We start from the raw sequence: 17,419 nt of genomic DNA on the forward strand, positions 1-17,419 counted from the left end.
GAGAATCCCCACTTCCAAATCCTGCCGCTGCTGTAGACTGCGTAAGGCTAGAGCACAGGCCCAGCTCCAGGGGTCTGCTCCCCTGCTGGCCCCTTCTTCCAGGAGTCCTTGCTATCCACCTCTACTCCTTCCCCAGGCTCCTTCCCTGAACTCCCAAACCTTTTTTCTGCTTCTTGGGTACTGAAGTTTAAGCTATTTAACTGGCAGCACAGATGCATTTGACTTGTGTGGTAGAACCAGTGCTCTGAAATGCAATAAATAAAGTTGCACAAGAGAATGAGACCCGTAATCAGCTGCTGCTCTTACTACTTGAAGAGGCTCACGTAGCAGTCATCAGACTGCTCTCAGCCCGGTCCAGGGCTATCCATCACCCTCCACTAAAGGCTGTCATTGCCGCACACGGTCTTACCAAGGCAGGGCAAGGATACACAGCAAATGAGGATGCCTTCGGCTGGACGCAGAGAGGTTTGGGGTTGGGAGAGGTGGGTGATGTCTGACCCTAGGCAGAATTTCTTTACACCAGGGTCACGATCTCTCACAATGCTTGTTAAAAATGTAGTGCATCAGTCTGGGGTACTCTTAGCTGAAAGTCCCCAAAACCCCGATTCAAACCAGCTTAAACAATAAGAATAATATTGCTCCCGTAACTTGAAGAGTAGAGGTAGGAGAGATTTCGAGCCTGGTTGAGTCATTGGCTTAATGACACTGTCATCAGAGACACAGCTTCCTTCTGTCTCTCCACCCTGCTGTCTACACCGTCAGCTTTGTCCTAAGATTGACTCACTTTTGCAGTCAGAAGATGGGGTCACATGCTTCCTGTCCAGCAGGGGAGAAAATCTCTTTCCACTGCCGTGGAATGTGAGTCCTTTCATTCTGTCTGGGCTGGCTTCCCCAGGACAGGTGCCAACCCTTGGGCCAGAAGCAGTCCCCAGGATAGTGCCAAGAACTGATAGGATCAGACCAAATAGAAGCCCCCACTTGCCCAGGAGCTGGGGCTGGGGTAGAACCCAGAAAACCTGGAAGGAATGCAGACGGGAGAAGGGATCGGTATTGGCAGACTCCCAAGAAAAGCCCCGCCTCCTGCTGTGGCTCTGGAGGGTGCGCAGGGCACACAAAGTGAGGCGCGCCGAGTGGGGGGCACGCGGGGCCAGGCTTTGATGACACTTGCGGCAACACAGGGTCAACCTTACTCAGAACTGAGCTCGATAATTATTTCCTCAATTAAAAATGCAAAACTGGCCAAATTTGATCAAACTGGGAATTCATCAACATGGCCCTTTCCTGGAAAGATTGAGCTGGGATGAAAAACCAAACATAAACCCAGAATGGCCCCCTAAACAGTCAAACAGCCTTAGTCCTGGGCCCTGTAAGGGACAGAACAGGATGACTCTGAGAAGGCGCTGTGTGGTCCAGCAGCCTGTGAAAAGCTGGGCGCTCTTGTGTCAATGAACAGAAGGTAGCAGCAGGGCCCGAGCCCCAGGATGCTGCAATGCCACTTAAAGTCCAACATCTAAGACAAGCAGGGACTTTTTTTTTTTTTTTTTTTTTTGAGAAGCAGCTGCATGGCAGTGAAAATGACACATATTTTAAGTCAAAATACCTGGAGGCTCAATTATCTAACTCTTGCCAGTGGTGTGACCTTGAACTTCCTTGAGCCTCCATCTCCTCACTGTGAAATAGTGTAATAAATGTAACTCAGGCTTAGCTGAAATACTGGAAGTGGACGCCACTTTGTGGAGGACACAAAAACAGGAGGACATCCATCATCGCTCTGTGTGTCTCCCTCCGGGGCTCTTGGCTCCGCGTGTCAGGAGTGCAGACTTCCTCCCCACCCCTCTCTCTACCTTCCACCCACCTCCTTCAGGGTCTAGCTCAGGCTCTGGCTCCTCCCTGAAGCCCCCTTGGCCTCCCAGACTCCTCTACTTGCCCCCCTGCGTGTACTATCTGCTCCCCATTGGTCATTCACATGGACTGCCTGTTGACCACTTCCGAACTGCGGTCCTGAACTGCCAAATATACCTGTCACTCCTCAACTCACCTGCACCTGCAAATAAAGAACTGTGTTTCCCACCCATTCTACCTTAAAGGAGCTCCTTAGAATGTGGGAGTGGAGCAAACCTTGAAATCACCTGTCACTCTACATGACAACTCAGAAAGGTGAAATGACCTGCTGAAAGTTACTCAGGTGGGTTTGGAGGCAATGTTTTTGCCTCCCTAGGTCATGCCCCTCGGAGCAGAAGGGAACCCCAGCCGTCCCTCTGCCCCCCAGGAAGGGTCGGGTCATTGCTCCTCCCTTCTGTGGGTGGAAACAGGCAGGAGGTCCTCTGGAAGACTAACCAGAGTGGTTTGTTTGCAGTTCAACGTTAAAAAATCCACTGAGCCTGTCCAGCCCCGAGCCCTCCTCAAGTTCCCAGACATCTACGGGCCCAGGCCAGCTGTGACAGCCCCGGAGGTCATCAACTACGCCGATTACACGCTGAGGAGCACAGAGGAGCCGGCTGCGTCTGCCAGCCCTCAGGCCCCGAAGGACAGCCGCCTCAAGAGGCAGGTCACAGAGGAGCTGTTCATCCTTCCTCAGAATGGTAGGGGTCCCCTGCCCCTCACTCTTCCATGAGCAACACTAGGGGGCTTGTCAGTGTCTGTGTGGACACTGGGCGTGGCCAGCCCCCGAGTCTGTGACATTTGACACAGAGCAGGCAGGTGGGCACAGGGTCTCAGGATTACTGTCCTTTATTCCTGCTACCATATTGCCATGTGGCTTCTCCCCAAGGCCCCCAGCTTTTCACTAGGAAATGGGGAGTCTCTTTCAAGTCACGTGTACAGCTAGTAAGAGGGGATAAAGAGTCTTGGCTAAAACCCTGGGTTCAGAGTCGTGAGTTCAATTCTCTGCCCTCTGACATACTTGTTGTGTGGCTTTGGTGATGTTGCTCATTTCTTTGGGCTTCAGTTTCCTCATCTGTAAATTGGGTTCATACTGTTACCTGCTTGGTAAAGTTTTTGTAAAGTGTAAATAAAATAATGCATATAGCCCTGTCTGGTGTGGCTCAGTGAATTGAATGCCAGCCTGCAGACAGAAAGGTCATTGGTTCAATTCCCAGTTAGGGCACATGTCTGGGTTGTGGGGGCATGCAAGAGGTAACTGATTGATGTATCTCTCACATGTTGATGTTTGTCTCCCTCTCTTTCTCCTTCCTTTCCCCTCTCTCTAAAAGTAGATAAATAAAATCCTTAAAAAAACAATGGGTGTAAAGTGCTTAGCTCAGGGTCTGGCACTAGGATGTCATCAGAATATAGTGTTGTTGTTATTGTTTCTATTCTCCTCATCAGCATCAACATGAAGAGTGTGGCTCCTTTAGGTGGGTAGTGCTAGGCTGGGCACAGGGCCAGAGGTGCGAAGCAGAGACAGTCCTTACCTCGAAGGATCATGCAGGCCTTTGTGAGGACTTGAAAACTGCAGCTGGGAGAATGGATTGTGTTGTTTGGGATTGTGTTTCATGTGGTTGGAGACAGAGGTGGAGTCGGGGAAAGCAGAAGCAGCATAACCAGCTTTGACATTGACCCCACTCCTGACACATGTCCTGGACTGGGTCCAGCTTTACCCCATGCTGCCCAGGCACCAAGGGCCCCTCCGACCTAGCTCACAGTGATTAGACTGGCATTTCTGGAAGAACAACTCACACAGTGCCTACGGCATGAGTGAATCCTGGTTGGCTTTTAGCCTTCGGGTTTGCCAGCTCACATTTTAAATAGATTTAAACTACATCTGCCAAGAACTTGTGAAACAATTGCTTTGAGGCCACTTGGGGGTGCTAATTATAATCATTATCATGGCCCTGGCCCGTGTGGTTCAGTTGTTTGGAGCATTGTCTCATAACTGAAGGGTTGTGGGTTCGATTACCAGTGAGGGCAAATACCTAGGCTGGGGTTTGATCCCCAGGTTGGGTGTACTTGGGAAGCAACCAATTGATGCTTCTCTCTTGCATCACTGTTTCTCTCTCTCCCTTCCTCTCTCTTGAAAAGCAATGAAAAAAAAATGTCCTCAGGTGAGGATTTTTTAAAATTGTAATCATGAAGGGCTCCCTTTTCTTGGGGGCCCAGGTTTCTCAAGGCTTGGATGAAGCCAGGGTTGGACACTCTGTAAAAGGAGAGCAAATCAGAGTCTGGAACTTCGGAACATTCAGAACACATTAGCTTGCCTCCTCCTTCTCATGCTTCCTCATTCCTCTCCGCTTCTGTAAGACAACAACGAAGTTCTTTTCCCACAAAAGTCTACCAAAAGGTGATTGGCTCAGCAGGCACTGACCAGAGGTGAGGGCGCACAGGGACGAGAACGCCAGGTGCATCAGACACGGCGCCCCGACGTGCTGAAAGAACGTGGTCTGCTCCCATGAGCGATGCTCCTCATCAGCTCCTTTGTAGACTCGGTTTGTTTTTTCTATTTTATTTTGAGTACAGCTCAAATTCCCTATTCTTAAAGCTGAATCCACTCCTGCTTCTCCAAGCAGTGCTGGCTTTGGTTTGGCTTTGGTTTGGTTTTGATTCTGGAGGCTGAGGTGGTCTGACTGCGAAGAGTTCTGGGCACCCGACGAGCCCCTTCTGACACTGGTCCGGCTGCGGTTGTCCCTGTGGTGCCTTTGGAAGCCACACGGGTCCTTGTGCACATGTATCTCACGTGACACATTGCTCACTTCCTGGCCAATCTGTTCCTTGTTTAGATGCACCAGGGATATTTTTCACTACTTGTAAGGAACCCAATGATGAACCATTTTGGAAATTAAATACTCCTTTATATTCCTGCCCTGTAAATTAGTTCTGAAAATCAAAATTTTTTAAATTCCAATTTGCTTAAAGTGGAGTCTGTGGCAGCTGCTGGACCCTTTAATTCTTGTATTATATTTGAATAATGAGAATCTTCCAGATGTTTGGCTTCTGTTCAAGTGAGGGGCAGAGCAAGAAGTATTTCTGGTTTTAGGAACTTCTGATTTAAAGATAAGGTCAGTCCATTCATTCAGCAAGTATTTATTGAACATGCGCAAAAAATCATATCCACTATCCCTGACCTTGCCCCCAGCATCTCCTGACTCATTCTTTGACATATCTATGCGGCCGTGCACTCCTGGGGAGCCGACTGGACTCTGTGGGAGAGGCGGAGCTAGAGATGGGTGGGGATGGTTTGCCTGAAACGGGGTGGCCAGAACCACACAAGCTGTGGCAGTTTTTCTTACTGAAAGCTCACCACGGGCCAGGCCTTGGGCTACATACTTTCCCTACTTTATTTGATTTGATGCTCATGTTAACTCTAGGAGGAAAGCTGTTGCCATTCCTGTTGTAAAGATAAGGGAACTGAGATTTGAAGAAATGAAGTAACTTGTTCAAAGTCACATAACTATTTTGTCACAGCCCAGGTCTGACACCAAGGCCCATGTCTTGACCGCTGGGCTGTGATGGTCTCTTGAAATGCAAGGCCCCGGGCCGCAGGAGCTTCCACCATGATTTTGCACCTGCCTAGGAAGCTTTGGGTTTAGGTTGGTGGCACAGATGGCAGAGATGGGAAAGGTGTGACTCGAAAAGCAGGACCCCAGTGTGGGTGGCAGTGACGCCTTTACCTTCTCAACAGGTGTGGTGGAGGATGTCTGTGTCATGGAGACCTGGAACCCAGAGAAGGCCGCCAGCTGGAACCAAGCCCCCAAACTCCACTACTGCCTGGAGTATGACCAGCAGAAAGCGGAACTGTTTGTCACTCGCTTGGAAGGTATGCTTGCAGTTGACTTTTGGGGACTTCCGTGAGCCTGTCTCCCCCGGAGGGGCTGTGCAGGAGTGACGGGAGCATCCGCGGAGGGGGGACTGGTGCTGGATTCGCACTCTGTAACAAACAGACCCGGAAACGTGTGATGCTCAGCCACATAGGGGTTTTTCTCTCTCTCAAATAACAGTCCGAGTGGAGATTCCTGGTGGGCAGACGTCTTTCCTCCAAATGGTGATTCAGGGACCAGGCTCCTTCCACCTGTGGCTTCATAATCCTCTCAGGCCTCCTCATCATCTGTGTCTAGCAGGTGGAAGGAGAGGGAGAATGGGGAGAGGATGCAACTGTTCCTTAAACACTACTTACCTGTGCTATGCATCACTCTTGCTCATATAGCATGGGCTCTAACTTAGTCACATGGCCTTCAAAGGAGCCTGGGAGATGCGGCCCAGCAGGTGCCCAGCAAAAGAAAGAAACGGGGCTTTGGGGAACAGCTAGCCATCTCTGCCATAGGTGCCTTTGACATTGTACAGGGCTTTGTGCTGCATACAGAGGGCGTTCTGACTGGTCGGCATGTTTCGAACCAGGTCGTCTTTCCGAAGGGGTCAGGGTGTCCCTGGCCTCTCTACTCTGACAATTCACGTTACCATCAGCGAACAAAGCCAAGACTTTGCAAAGGAATCAGGGCTGGGGTGCTCTGTGGGCAGGAAAAATTGGACGTTCATATTTAGTTTAATTTTTTCAGATAGTGCCTTTTCTTTTTCATTTTTAGTTTTTTTTTAGTATTCTTGCATACTTTTTAATATTTGGTCTTTACAATGGTCCCATTTTGCAGATTAGGGAACTGAGATCTGGCAAGATCAGGTGACTTGTCTAAGATCACTCCAGCTCACTGGTACCAGAGCCAGGACCACACCCAATCCCCTTGCAGCTCCGTGGAGTTCTTTCTGTGAGGACTCATGGCCTCGGTTCTTCTCCTCCCGGGAACATCGGCTACCACGACTCGTCATCATTCAGGCCCACTCCCACAGGTCCCAGGTGTTCTCATTGTGGAGCACTGGAAACACCAAGGTGCAGAACATAAAGCAACATTCATGAGGTAGCGGCTCAGTGAGTCACATCGCAGGTGGTTGTGTGGCAAATACCTAAAGTACAGAACAATTGAATTGTGCCAGGAACACAAATAAACATCACCAGAAGTTTCTGGGCTCCAGCACCTTGGGGACATCTCAGAGTCGTGAGGTGGGAAGGGCTCTGGGAAGCACCAAGTCTCGTCCCAGTGCTCCAAGGAAGATCAGCCTGCACTGACACTCTTCCCCTCAGCTAAGAGATCCATCTCTCGCTGTCTTTCTGCAAGGCGATTCTACAAAGCCAAGGTGGTCAGCCCCAGGGTTTGTCCGCACACCCATGGTTATGACCTTCAAGCCGGCTTCTGCAGCTCAAAGCAGGGCTGTGCTTCTCTCCTCCCTGGGTTCTCGAGAAGTTCCTTGTCAGTGTTGCTTTGTCCCTGGCTGCAGCTGTGACCAGTGACCATGACGGAGGCTGTGACTGCTACATCCAAGGCAGCGTGACCAACAGGACGGGCTCAGTGGAGGCCCAGACAGCCCTGAAGAAGCGGGAGCTGCATACCACCTGGGAGGAAGGCCTGGTGCTCCCCGTGGCGGAGGAGGAGCTCCCCACAGCGACCCTGACACTGACCCTGAGAACCTGCGACCGCTTCTCCCGCCACAGTGTGGCTGGGGAGCTTCGCCTGGGCCTGGATGGGGTGTCTGTGCCTCTGGGGACTGCCCAGTGGGGGGAGCTGAAGACTTCAAGTAAGGTAGGACTGCCTCCCTCCAGGAAAGGTGAAACCTGGCAGTAGAGCATGGAACAAGCTTTAGAGAATCTCCCAGCGCAGGTGTGTGTGTGTGTGTGTGTGTGTGTGTGTGTGTGTGTGTGTGAGAGAGAGAGAGAGAGAGAGAGAGAGAGAGAGAGAGAGAGAGAGAGTGTGTGGGTGTAAGGAAGGCTGGAGTCTTACCTGGGTGGAGGGCTGGAGCAGACCCATAGATTTGAGATTCCTGGCATCAAGTTTTGCTTCTAGCTTGCCGGGCAAAGACCTTCCCTGCCGTCATGTTAAAAGTGTGTTGGGTCTGGTGCTGGCAGTATTATCCTCATTTACATTATTTCTACTTCCTATGCACCTACCATGTGCCAGGCACTGCCAGGGAGATGAGCACCACGTGGTGCTGTGCTTCCCCATTTACAGACCAGGGGCCTGAGCCTTAGAGTAGCTCAGCCACCCGCGCAGGGTCGCCCATCTGGGACACGGCAAGCTCTGCCTTGAGGCCAGGTTGGCCTTGCCGTAAATCGCGTGCCGTCCCCTTGCCACCACACCCTGGAAGTGCCTGATGGTGTGAGGCGCCGGTAACAGGTGCCTCTCCCGCTGGACCCTGCAGGGACAGGGGTACACTTTCACTCCCCACCTGCATCCCTTTTTGCCATAATCTCTTTCTTGCCTTATTTTTCTCTTTTTCCAAGGCTCAGAAAATTGGTAAACATTGAGTCACTCTCAGCTGGAACTAGGTTGTTCCAAAGCACACGCTCTAATTAATGTGTGGTTTGGGATTCGTGTGGAATCATAGCTGGAGGCCCTGGGAAGGAGAATGAACACTTTGGTTTATTCATCTGTAAACCAGCTTTCTCCAGAGACGGAGGGGCTCCCCAGGGCCCTGGGGACTTTGATGACACCCCTGAGAGGCTGAACTCCAGCCCATCTAGGGAGAAGTCTCAGGCACCAAAGCTGCTTCTATCCTTCCCCCAGAAGAGTAAAAACCCTTCATTCATGCCGCAAATACCTTGCCGGATTTCTACGGTGCGCCAGGCACCGTTCCGGGAGCTAAGGACACAGCAATAGGTAAGACAGAGCCCTGCCTTTACGGCTCAGCCACTCTAATAACCGTCACACACGTTGTAGTTGCCACTGCTGCACAAACATGCTCTTGCACCCACTTGGACCGCTGGCCTGTTTCCCACAAATGTGAGCGATCTCAGAGGGCAGCCTGGAGTCAGAGGTAGGAGGTGGCACTCAGTGTATGCGGCAGGAGAAAGCCTCTGGTCCCAGCTGGAGGGCGCGGGCCCATGTGAACCGGTGGGTGGAGCCTTCATCTCTGCAGCCCAGAATGAGTTAACAAAGGTGCCAGCGGTGCCCCAGTTCTCAGCGGAAGACACTCAGCCAAAAGTGGCATGTGCGTCACCAGGCACCATACAGTGACCCACACCGAGGGCAGCTTGCATGATTCATTGAGAGCTTAAGAAAAAGATTTGGGGGTGGGGGGCAGGAAAAACCAGGGAGAGGATGAGAAGGAAAGAGGGTTACAGACATGTTTGGTTTTATTCAGCTTTGCTTTATTGTACTCCACTGATACTGCACATTTTACAAATTGAAGGCAAGCCCCTCCCCCTGCGAAAGATTGTGACTTGCTTTATTGCAATACTCCCTCCATATGGCGAGCAGGAGTCGAGCCCCCAGGATCTCCTGTGCCTGCATTTTTGTCGGCAGGCACTTAAAGCAGCAGAGCCGAGGGGCAGATGCCGTTAAGCCCTCCGGCTGTGGTGCAGCCAGCTGGGCATGTCTGGGACTCTTGGCACCCTCCACAAAGGTGATGAGCCCTTAATGCACTGACAGGTCCAGGCTCCTTTCGCCTGGTCTGGTGGGGAGTGGCGCGTCGAAATCTGCTCATGCTGTGGCTACTGCCCAGGCCAACCGTGCGCCTCCAGTAAATGCCCTTGAATCAGGAGGCTGGTGCCCATCCAGCTCTGCTGCCACCCCCTGGGTGCCTGGACAGGTCCCTGGGCCTCAGTCCCCTCCCTGAGATGAGAGTCTGCAGCACACTCCAAGGATGCCGAAGAGCACTGGGGTTAGGACCTGGGCTTTGCTGTCACTCCAGACGCCCGCTCAAGGCTCAGTCTGCCGTCTGTGGCTACAGGACCTCAAGCAGTGGCATGACTGACTGAGCATCAGAGTCTCACGCCTCAAATGGGAATGATGTCAGTCTTACTCTTTGTGTTGTCGCCAAGATCAAATGGGACATCTCAACCCCCTCTCTCACCACTGCTTCTCATGTGTCAACTGCGTGCTGGCTGCCGGGCATGGCTTTGCGGAGTCACAGCCCGGGGTGATAGATACCGTAGTTACAGCCGGCACTCGGTGTGTGTGTCCTTGATGTTAGCTGCTCTCATTCAGGCCCTTGCCAACACTCCTGCCAGCTCTCAACTCATTTCATCATGTGACTAGTCACGTAATGGCTCGCTGGACGTCAGGGTCATGTTGAAGACGCTTTTCCTGGGTGAAAGGCAGAGCGCTGGCCAGCTCCTCCATCCAGCCTCACTCCCAGAGCCCAGACTGGCCCCCATTCACCCAGAAATAATGTTCCCACTTAATCCCAAGAAGTAGTGATCGTCCTTCCTAGTTATCACCATAACTAATGGTGATGAAGCAACCAGTTCCACGGCGCTTAGTGTGTCAGGCACTGTTCTAAGCCATTAAATATGGTCATTTAACTTCTACCACCCAGTTGGTTGATGCTATTATTCCCATTTTACAGATGAGGAAATCGAGGCTTGGGGAAGTTAAGGAACATAGCCAGCAAATGGTAGGGTTGGAACTCAGTCCCAGGCGGCCTGGTTCTAGACTCTACACTCTCAACACTACCTTTGGACTGTGACAGACTTCCGCCTTCTGTAGTGGCTCTTTTGGTCACATTTGCCCCTCAGTGGATTTGTTGAAATTCCCAACCAATTCTTCAGGAATTTCAGTGCAGATGCCCTGTAAACCTGCAGATGGGATAGACGTGGCGGATGCTTCTCAGAGGGCTCCGCACCTCCTGCCGCGTGAAGTTATTGCCTGTGGTCTCTCGTGTGTCACCCAGCATCGTGTGCCTGGCTTCTTGTTGGCCATAGCTGGCCATTCTGTTGACAAAGCAAGGCCTTGCTCAGCGTCGGTACATGACATTATTGACTCTCTCAGCACGGTAGGGGCTGGAAGGGATGATCTTTTCTAAGTAATGAATCACAGTTCCCCCTGCCCCAGGAACGTGATGGGTGAGGGCAGTGGTTCTCCAACTGTGTTGCCCAGAACCCTAGCATTCTGTAAAGATACCCTAGGGGCCTGGGGCCAGGGCAAGTGAAGGGTGAGAGGAGGCCCCTGCCACCTCCTGAGTGGCATCTCTTTGATCTGCTTTATAGGTTGGGTTTGAATGTCAGGTATTTGGAAAATCACATTTTATGACAACCAAAACCAACTCTTATTGAAATAGGTGCCACATAGAATTCTTTTGCGCCCCTCTCCCTTCTGCAAAGGATGGAGAAGCCAGCATTATTGGGTAAATGGTCTCTAGGATGCCAGCTGGGTACAAGTAGTGTGACCCTGGCTTTAGCCTTAGCCTTAGGTGCTAGGGCAGAAGCCACCCTCAATGAAGCTGTCTCTTCACTCTCCCGTCTGTTTCAGGAGCCCTCTGCCGGTACTGGAGAGGTCCTCCTCTCCATCAGCTACCTCCCGGCTGCCAACCGCCTCCTGGTCGTGCTGATCAAGGCCAAGAACCTCCACTCTAGCCAGTCCAAGGAGCTCCTGGGGAAGGGTGAGTGAGGTGTGAGGGGAGGGAGCCAGGACCCCTCTGGCCTCCGGGAATGTGTGCAGAGGGAGGGGGCACCTGGAAGACAGTGGGGAGAGGTGAGCAAGGAGGTGGGACATGAGTACATTTGTGAAGTTGACCTAAACTGTGTCCTCCACCCCAAGCTCATAAATTAATTTTTAAAGGGCACACTCTCTTCTTTAAGTTCACGTCCATGTACTCCTTGGCCAATCCCACCCATCGGGACCCAGGTTGGGCTCATACCTACCAGGGACTCCTGACCTTGGAGATCCACCACGAGAAGAACCAGTCTTATCCCTGGTCATAAGAAGCCAAGGGTCAGGTTGTAGCCATGGAGTGGAGTATCTGGGCTGTAGTGGAAACTTGGCCCTGACCTTGTCTCCAGACCTGGCTGGGCCCACCTTATGGGCAGGTGTTGAGAAGCCCCGGTTCCCCTTCTCCTGTCTCAGCTAAGCCATCCCTGTGCTCCCCACACCCACCCCAGTCTCTCCTCACTTCTCAGCCGTTGCCAACCTGCCACCCCCATACCAGCTGACTGTGGGTGACAGCAGAAGCTGTGTGAGCTCCTGGGCTGAGGCAGCCTGAAGCTTAGGGTGTCCATGCTCTATATACCCAGATAAACAACTCTTCAACATTCTGGAAGCCTCGGTTTCTCCTCCTGGAGACCTCAGCCCAGACTCCCAGTCGGGGGTAGGGGAGCGAACAGGTTCTCTTGCCAGAGCAGGAAAGCGTCCCCGGTTAGCTGTGTGGGATCTGGACCTGGACCCGGAGCCAAGCGCTCATGGCAGGATATAAATAAATGGATATTTACAGCAGGATACAAATAAAGAAGTGTCCCTGTGTTCAGAATCTGAGAAACGCCTCGTGGGTGAATGAAATCAGAAGTGTTGGCCTTGCTGCCAGATTCCTGAGCCCAAAGTCATAACCCACTGCTCTTTCCTCATCCTCTCCGGACGGTTCTTTGCCTCCTGCTCCTTTTTAGTAGCTCCTGTCAGGACAATCACAGCACAGCACTTCGTCTCTCCAACATCTGCTGAAATAACAAACTGCCCAGGCAGGGGTAATTATAGCAATAAATGCAGAGTAACAATTATTCTCACAGTAGCTTTGGAAACCTGGACTAATGAAAACGTAATCTGGGTCCCGAGCCTTGTGATGGTGACCTGTGTCCCTGAAGAAAGGGGCAGGTGGATTTTGGGGCGGGGGGCAGCTCTATCGGTGCAGTGCCCACGGGGGCGGAGGCAGCCTGCCCTCACCCTCCACATGAAGTCGGAGTCCTCAAATAACACTTACAAAGGAGCGGAGGAGAAGAACTCATCCAGCCAGCAGGTGACCTACGATCCTAATCATAGACAAAAGTGCGTGGACAGAGAACCAAGGGCATGAAGACTTTGGATGGCTTCGTTTTCCTGGACTGAGTTTGTAATCCAGCCGCAGGGCGTCTGAGCCACGGTCTTGGGCCTGGCTTGATGTGGGGCATACAGGCACTTGGAGAGCCTAATGGCAAAGGGTGGTTCCCTGGTGTCCCCTAGCATGACATAATCATGGGCCACCCAATGGCCAGCCTCAATGCCATTGTGTGTTTTGCATACTAGAGTACTCATTGTATTAGCCAGGAACTTTTGCTGTATTCCCATGTCTAGACCAGTGTCTGCTATATGGCAGGCATTTAATAATTGTTGGATTAGTACCTGACCCGTGGCGGGGGTGGGGGGCACAGAGAGGGCGTCTCAGTGCAGATCTTGAGCCAGAGACCCTTTCTCTCCATCCCTAAGAGAGAACATTGTCCTGGGCCTCGCCACATCCCACAAGTTCACTCTTGACCCTTCTCTCTGTCTCTTTCCCCTCTGTCCCTCCCCAGATGTCTCTGTCAAGGTGACCTTAAAGCACGAAGCTCGGAAGCTGAAGAAGAAGCAGACGAAACGAGCCAAGCACAAGATCAATCCCGTGTGGAATGAGATGATCATGTTCGAGCTGCCCGATGACCTGCTGCAGGCCTCCAGCGTGGAGCTGGAGGTGCTGGGCCAGGAGGAGGAGGGCCAGAGCTGCGTGCTGGGCTGCTGCAGCCTGGGCTTGCACGCCTCGGGCTCCGAGCGCAGCCACTGGGAAGAGATGCTCAAGAACCCACGCCGGCAGATCGCCATGTGGCACCAGCTGCACCTGTAGCCGGCTTCCTGGGCCACCTCTCTTCTTGGGCACAGCCCTGCCCCTTCAGTCTCAGCTGTCCTCTTCAACCTTCTCTTTGTGCCACATCCTCATTCTGACACCCAGAAGACAGGCGCGTTTGCAAAGGCCAGGACACCAATCCTCTCTCATCACACTCCCGTTTCTAAAACATGAGCAAGACACGGCAGAGCAGGGCAGCGTGTGGACACGTGGGTCCCACTGAGGAATGCATTTTGCTCATCTGTGTCACTGAAGAGACACTTATCAAATACAGCCCTTGTGCAGGTTTTGCGGCAGGGGGTGGGGAGAGGTTAGTCCAGATGCAGAGAAAGCTGAATTTGAGGAGTAATGGGTGCAAAGAATGTGGCTTTTTCAAAATGAGCATTTCAAAAATGGTAAAGAAAATAAAAGTATTCTGGATAGAATTAGAATTAGAGCGTGTCAGGGCGGGGTGAAATCTCAGGCAGCATGAAGTCGGGCTCCCGTGCCCAGGCAGCAACAACCCAACAGTCCTGGGGCCCTAGTGTGTGGAGACATCACCAGCAGATTCCCGGGCCCACCTGCAGACGTTCGGAGTCAGACCCCAGGAGCCTGCCTTTTGAACAAGCACATCCGGTTTGGATGCAGAGGTTGGAGCCCTGCGCTTGGCGAAGTCCCTCCTACAAACATTCCAGACAGGTTTCCACAGTCCTTGTTGGGGCCCAACACCCTGGGGCAGCCAGTTCCAAGGCTGGACATCTCAGCTGTCAGCGCGAAATTTGGAAGCCTCTGTGTTTTTATAATTTAATTATCTTAATTCTTAATGTTTTCATTTGTGCTTTTCAGATCCTGCTCATGGATTGAATTTGTACTTTTTACTGAAAGCTTTCTTGTTTTATCTCAAAATCAGTTTATATTATATTCGGGGGGGGCTTTCTTGACAACATTCAGGTGGGTCCCCCCCCATTGGTCATTGGGCGCTAGTTGTCACATCCACCAGCATCACCAAAGTGACCCTCTGAGGAAGACCATTCCTTCTAGCAGTCCAGCCACGTCAGGAAGAATTTAGTTGGGGAGGGACACATATTAATTTAGTCTATGACATCTGGCCCTTTGGAGGTGGAGAAAGACGCTAACTTTTAGTAGGAAACAGAGACTTTTACAAATGTGCCTCCCACTTCCGTTTTCAGGGCCTATCACTTTAAAATCAGTAACCAACCAGCAGCTAGGTCTCAGATTCCTACCTTATTATCCCAAATAGCTGTCCACATGGGTAACCAAATTATGAGCCTCGTGGAGTGGGTATATTTGCCCCTGAGCCAGGACTACTGGGTTCTCTTGTTGGCCCCCTGATGAGCGGGTCTGATGACAAGGCAGCTCTGTCAGTGGGAGCCACGTGATAAATGAGAGAAAGAGTACTCAGAAGCTGAGGGGGTCGCTGGCTAAAACCAAACCCTGAGGCCCCCAGCAGATCATCCTTAAGCTTTAAGCTGGCGGCTCACACTGCCTGGCAAGCGCAGAACCATCACATGCATTTCCAGAGCCATGAATTCTGCATTTGGACTCCTGAATACTGACGTCCAAACCCCGGACCTTCCGATGTCACCCGAGTCCTGATGTAAAAGGGAATTCCTAGACAAGATGGGTAAGGGCTGTCCTTCAACCTTCAACGAGGCAAGTCGTTTTTGGCCTCTCCCTGAGAATCTGAGCAGGGACCTTATCACCCTTAGTTATTATTTTTCCTTTCTCGGCAGAAGTAGAAAAGCATTAGAAACAACTTCTACCCCACACCGCCTCCAAAGAAACAACAACAAAAAAATATCTAATCCCTCTTTAATGGGAAAATCTTACAGATCATTGGAAATCTTGATCGCTAAGGTTGACCACTGCCTACCAAGTTTTTTTAGGCAAAACATTTGTTAGTGATTTCTTTGATCATGTTTTTGAGACACCCTCCCCATCACTCTGCTCTCCCTTTGTTGGTTGGCATGGCTAAAAGAGAACAAAATGTTCCCTATGTAAGCTGTATTCTCTTCTTGGTAACATCAGCTACTCCGATCTTAACAAATCTGGTTTCTAGGCTTAAAATCAGGAAACGTGGTGCCACTTCCTTGCGAATCTATGCACCTGGCTTACAGTCACACCAAAGGATGTTTGAGGTGGGTTGGGTAGGGTCTCTGATCCCAGAAATACCAACTCCACCCATGGTCATTCCACCATGAGGCATTCAGTTCTTTGGATCTCAGAGGTTTAGTTTTCCAGAATCTATAAATTAAAGGTTGCCCCTAATAAGAGTCCAATGCCACCACAGAACCTCATAGGTGTCAGCTGTCACCTCCCTTAGCAGGCATAAAGAGAAACAAGACAGGTTCTACAGGGGTGTTTGTCTGTTGTGTTCACTGGTGTGTGCTGAGCACCCACGATAAAGCTGGTGTGTGGGCCCTCAGCAAAATATTTGTTGAATGAATTAATGAATAAAGTATGGACAGGGGAGTAGACAGAAAAGGACCCTGCAAGTGGCATAAAAATCAGAGTCCTAGCTGACTTCTCAATGGCAAAGGCATCAGAAAGCTCAGCTGGCCTAGAAATTCATGACATTGAGTGTCACCGTTCACCCAACGACAATTTGTAGTCCGTGGGTGTGTCACTAACGATAGAAGAGAATATTGTCGCTGTGCTTTTTCACCCAAACTTTGTCTTGGTGAATTCTATATTACCCAGAGATATCAGACTGACAAATCAAAAAACTTCAGTAACCTCTGCGTCAGTTTACCTTGTACAAGAAACATTGGCGATTTGCAGAGTTATTGACTCTACGTGAGCGCATCTGATGTTTTTGGAAGGAGCACCTTGTGCTTTGCCAGGGAGTGTTTTCCAAGATGGGCGTGACTCGGAGGTGAAGATAAAGTAAGGAGCCACCGCAGACGGGGCTGTTGCCCACAAGGCGATCTGGTTCTTTCATAGGTGCGGTGATGGGGACAAAGAATTGGGAGTCCACTTGCATTAATCTGTGAGTCTCCTTCTTACATCAAGTCAGTATCTATGTGTCGAGTGCCTATTGATCAAGACCTTGCACGTGTCTGTCCGTTTCGGTTTGAGGTATGACTCTTGGTGTGCGTTGAGGGACAAAACACCCCAAATGGCGCCATGTAGAGAGCAAGGTGGGAGAACAGTTCTTCAAGGGCAATTCCTTTGGGATGTTTGGAGTCCTGGGTGGCAGGTGGCTGTAGCCTAAGCCAAACTGAGGTGAGGACCACCCAGAGAGCGACGCAGCCCCTGTGACTTGTTTCTGCCGCCCGTGTTTCCTGTTGTCGATGCTACGTGTGTGTTTGTTTGCAATTATGAACCGAAGCACAAAAAGAAGCATGAGACATGGTAGTCATATGTCTGGTGTCACTTTGGAGCAAAAACCTTTCAGTGGTAAATAAATAATTTCCAACTGGGTTAGCTGCCTGGTGGTTTCTTCTTTTCGCTTAACATTTTAGACGTATAAAATGCAGAAACAACAGTTTGATAAACACTTATGAACCACTGCCAAGTTTTATAAAACTTGACAAATACCATTGAAGTTCCTCCAGCCCGTTACTGAGGAGACCACCATCCTGATTTTGAGATTTCTCGCCCCAAGCATTGCTTTATCCTTCACCACATGTATACGTAAACCCTGGGCACCATCGAGTATTTTTGTGTACTTTAAACTTTATTTAAACTTTATTGCACTATTTTTTCTCCACATTAAACATTTGAGCTATATCCATGCAGATATATGTAGCTCTAGTTCATTTAATGTTTATTTCTTCATAATATTCCATTGTATGGGTGTACCACAATCCCAGTCTGTTGATGTGCATTTAGATGTTGTCCTCTCTCTCTCTCTCCCTCTCTCTCTCTCTCTCTCTCT

At 50.8% G+C, this 17,419-nt stretch overlaps 1 protein-coding gene across 1 annotated transcript in view; it reads left to right on the forward strand.

Moving 5' to 3' along the window:
• The window catches only part of SYT13 (synaptotagmin 13), a 38,045-nt gene extending 21,080 nt beyond the window's left edge, over positions 1-16,965 (forward strand). The window contains exons 2-6 of the mRNA XM_024558700.3: positions 2,357-2,582; positions 5,618-5,752; positions 7,261-7,562; positions 11,229-11,358; positions 13,235-16,965. Of these exons, the coding sequence (XP_024414468.2) occupies positions 2,357-2,582; positions 5,618-5,752; positions 7,261-7,562; positions 11,229-11,358; positions 13,235-13,539 (1,098 nt within the window). The 3' untranslated portion in view covers positions 13,540-16,965. The remainder of the gene's footprint in view (positions 1-2,356; positions 2,583-5,617; positions 5,753-7,260; positions 7,563-11,228; positions 11,359-13,234) is intronic.
• Positions 16,966-17,419: the final 454 nt, after the last annotated feature.

This window comes from Desmodus rotundus, chromosome 5 (genome assembly GCF_022682495.2).
Source record: "Desmodus rotundus isolate HL8 chromosome 5, HLdesRot8A.1, whole genome shotgun sequence".
Classification (NCBI taxonomy): Eukaryota; Metazoa; Chordata; class Mammalia; order Chiroptera; family Phyllostomidae; genus Desmodus; species Desmodus rotundus.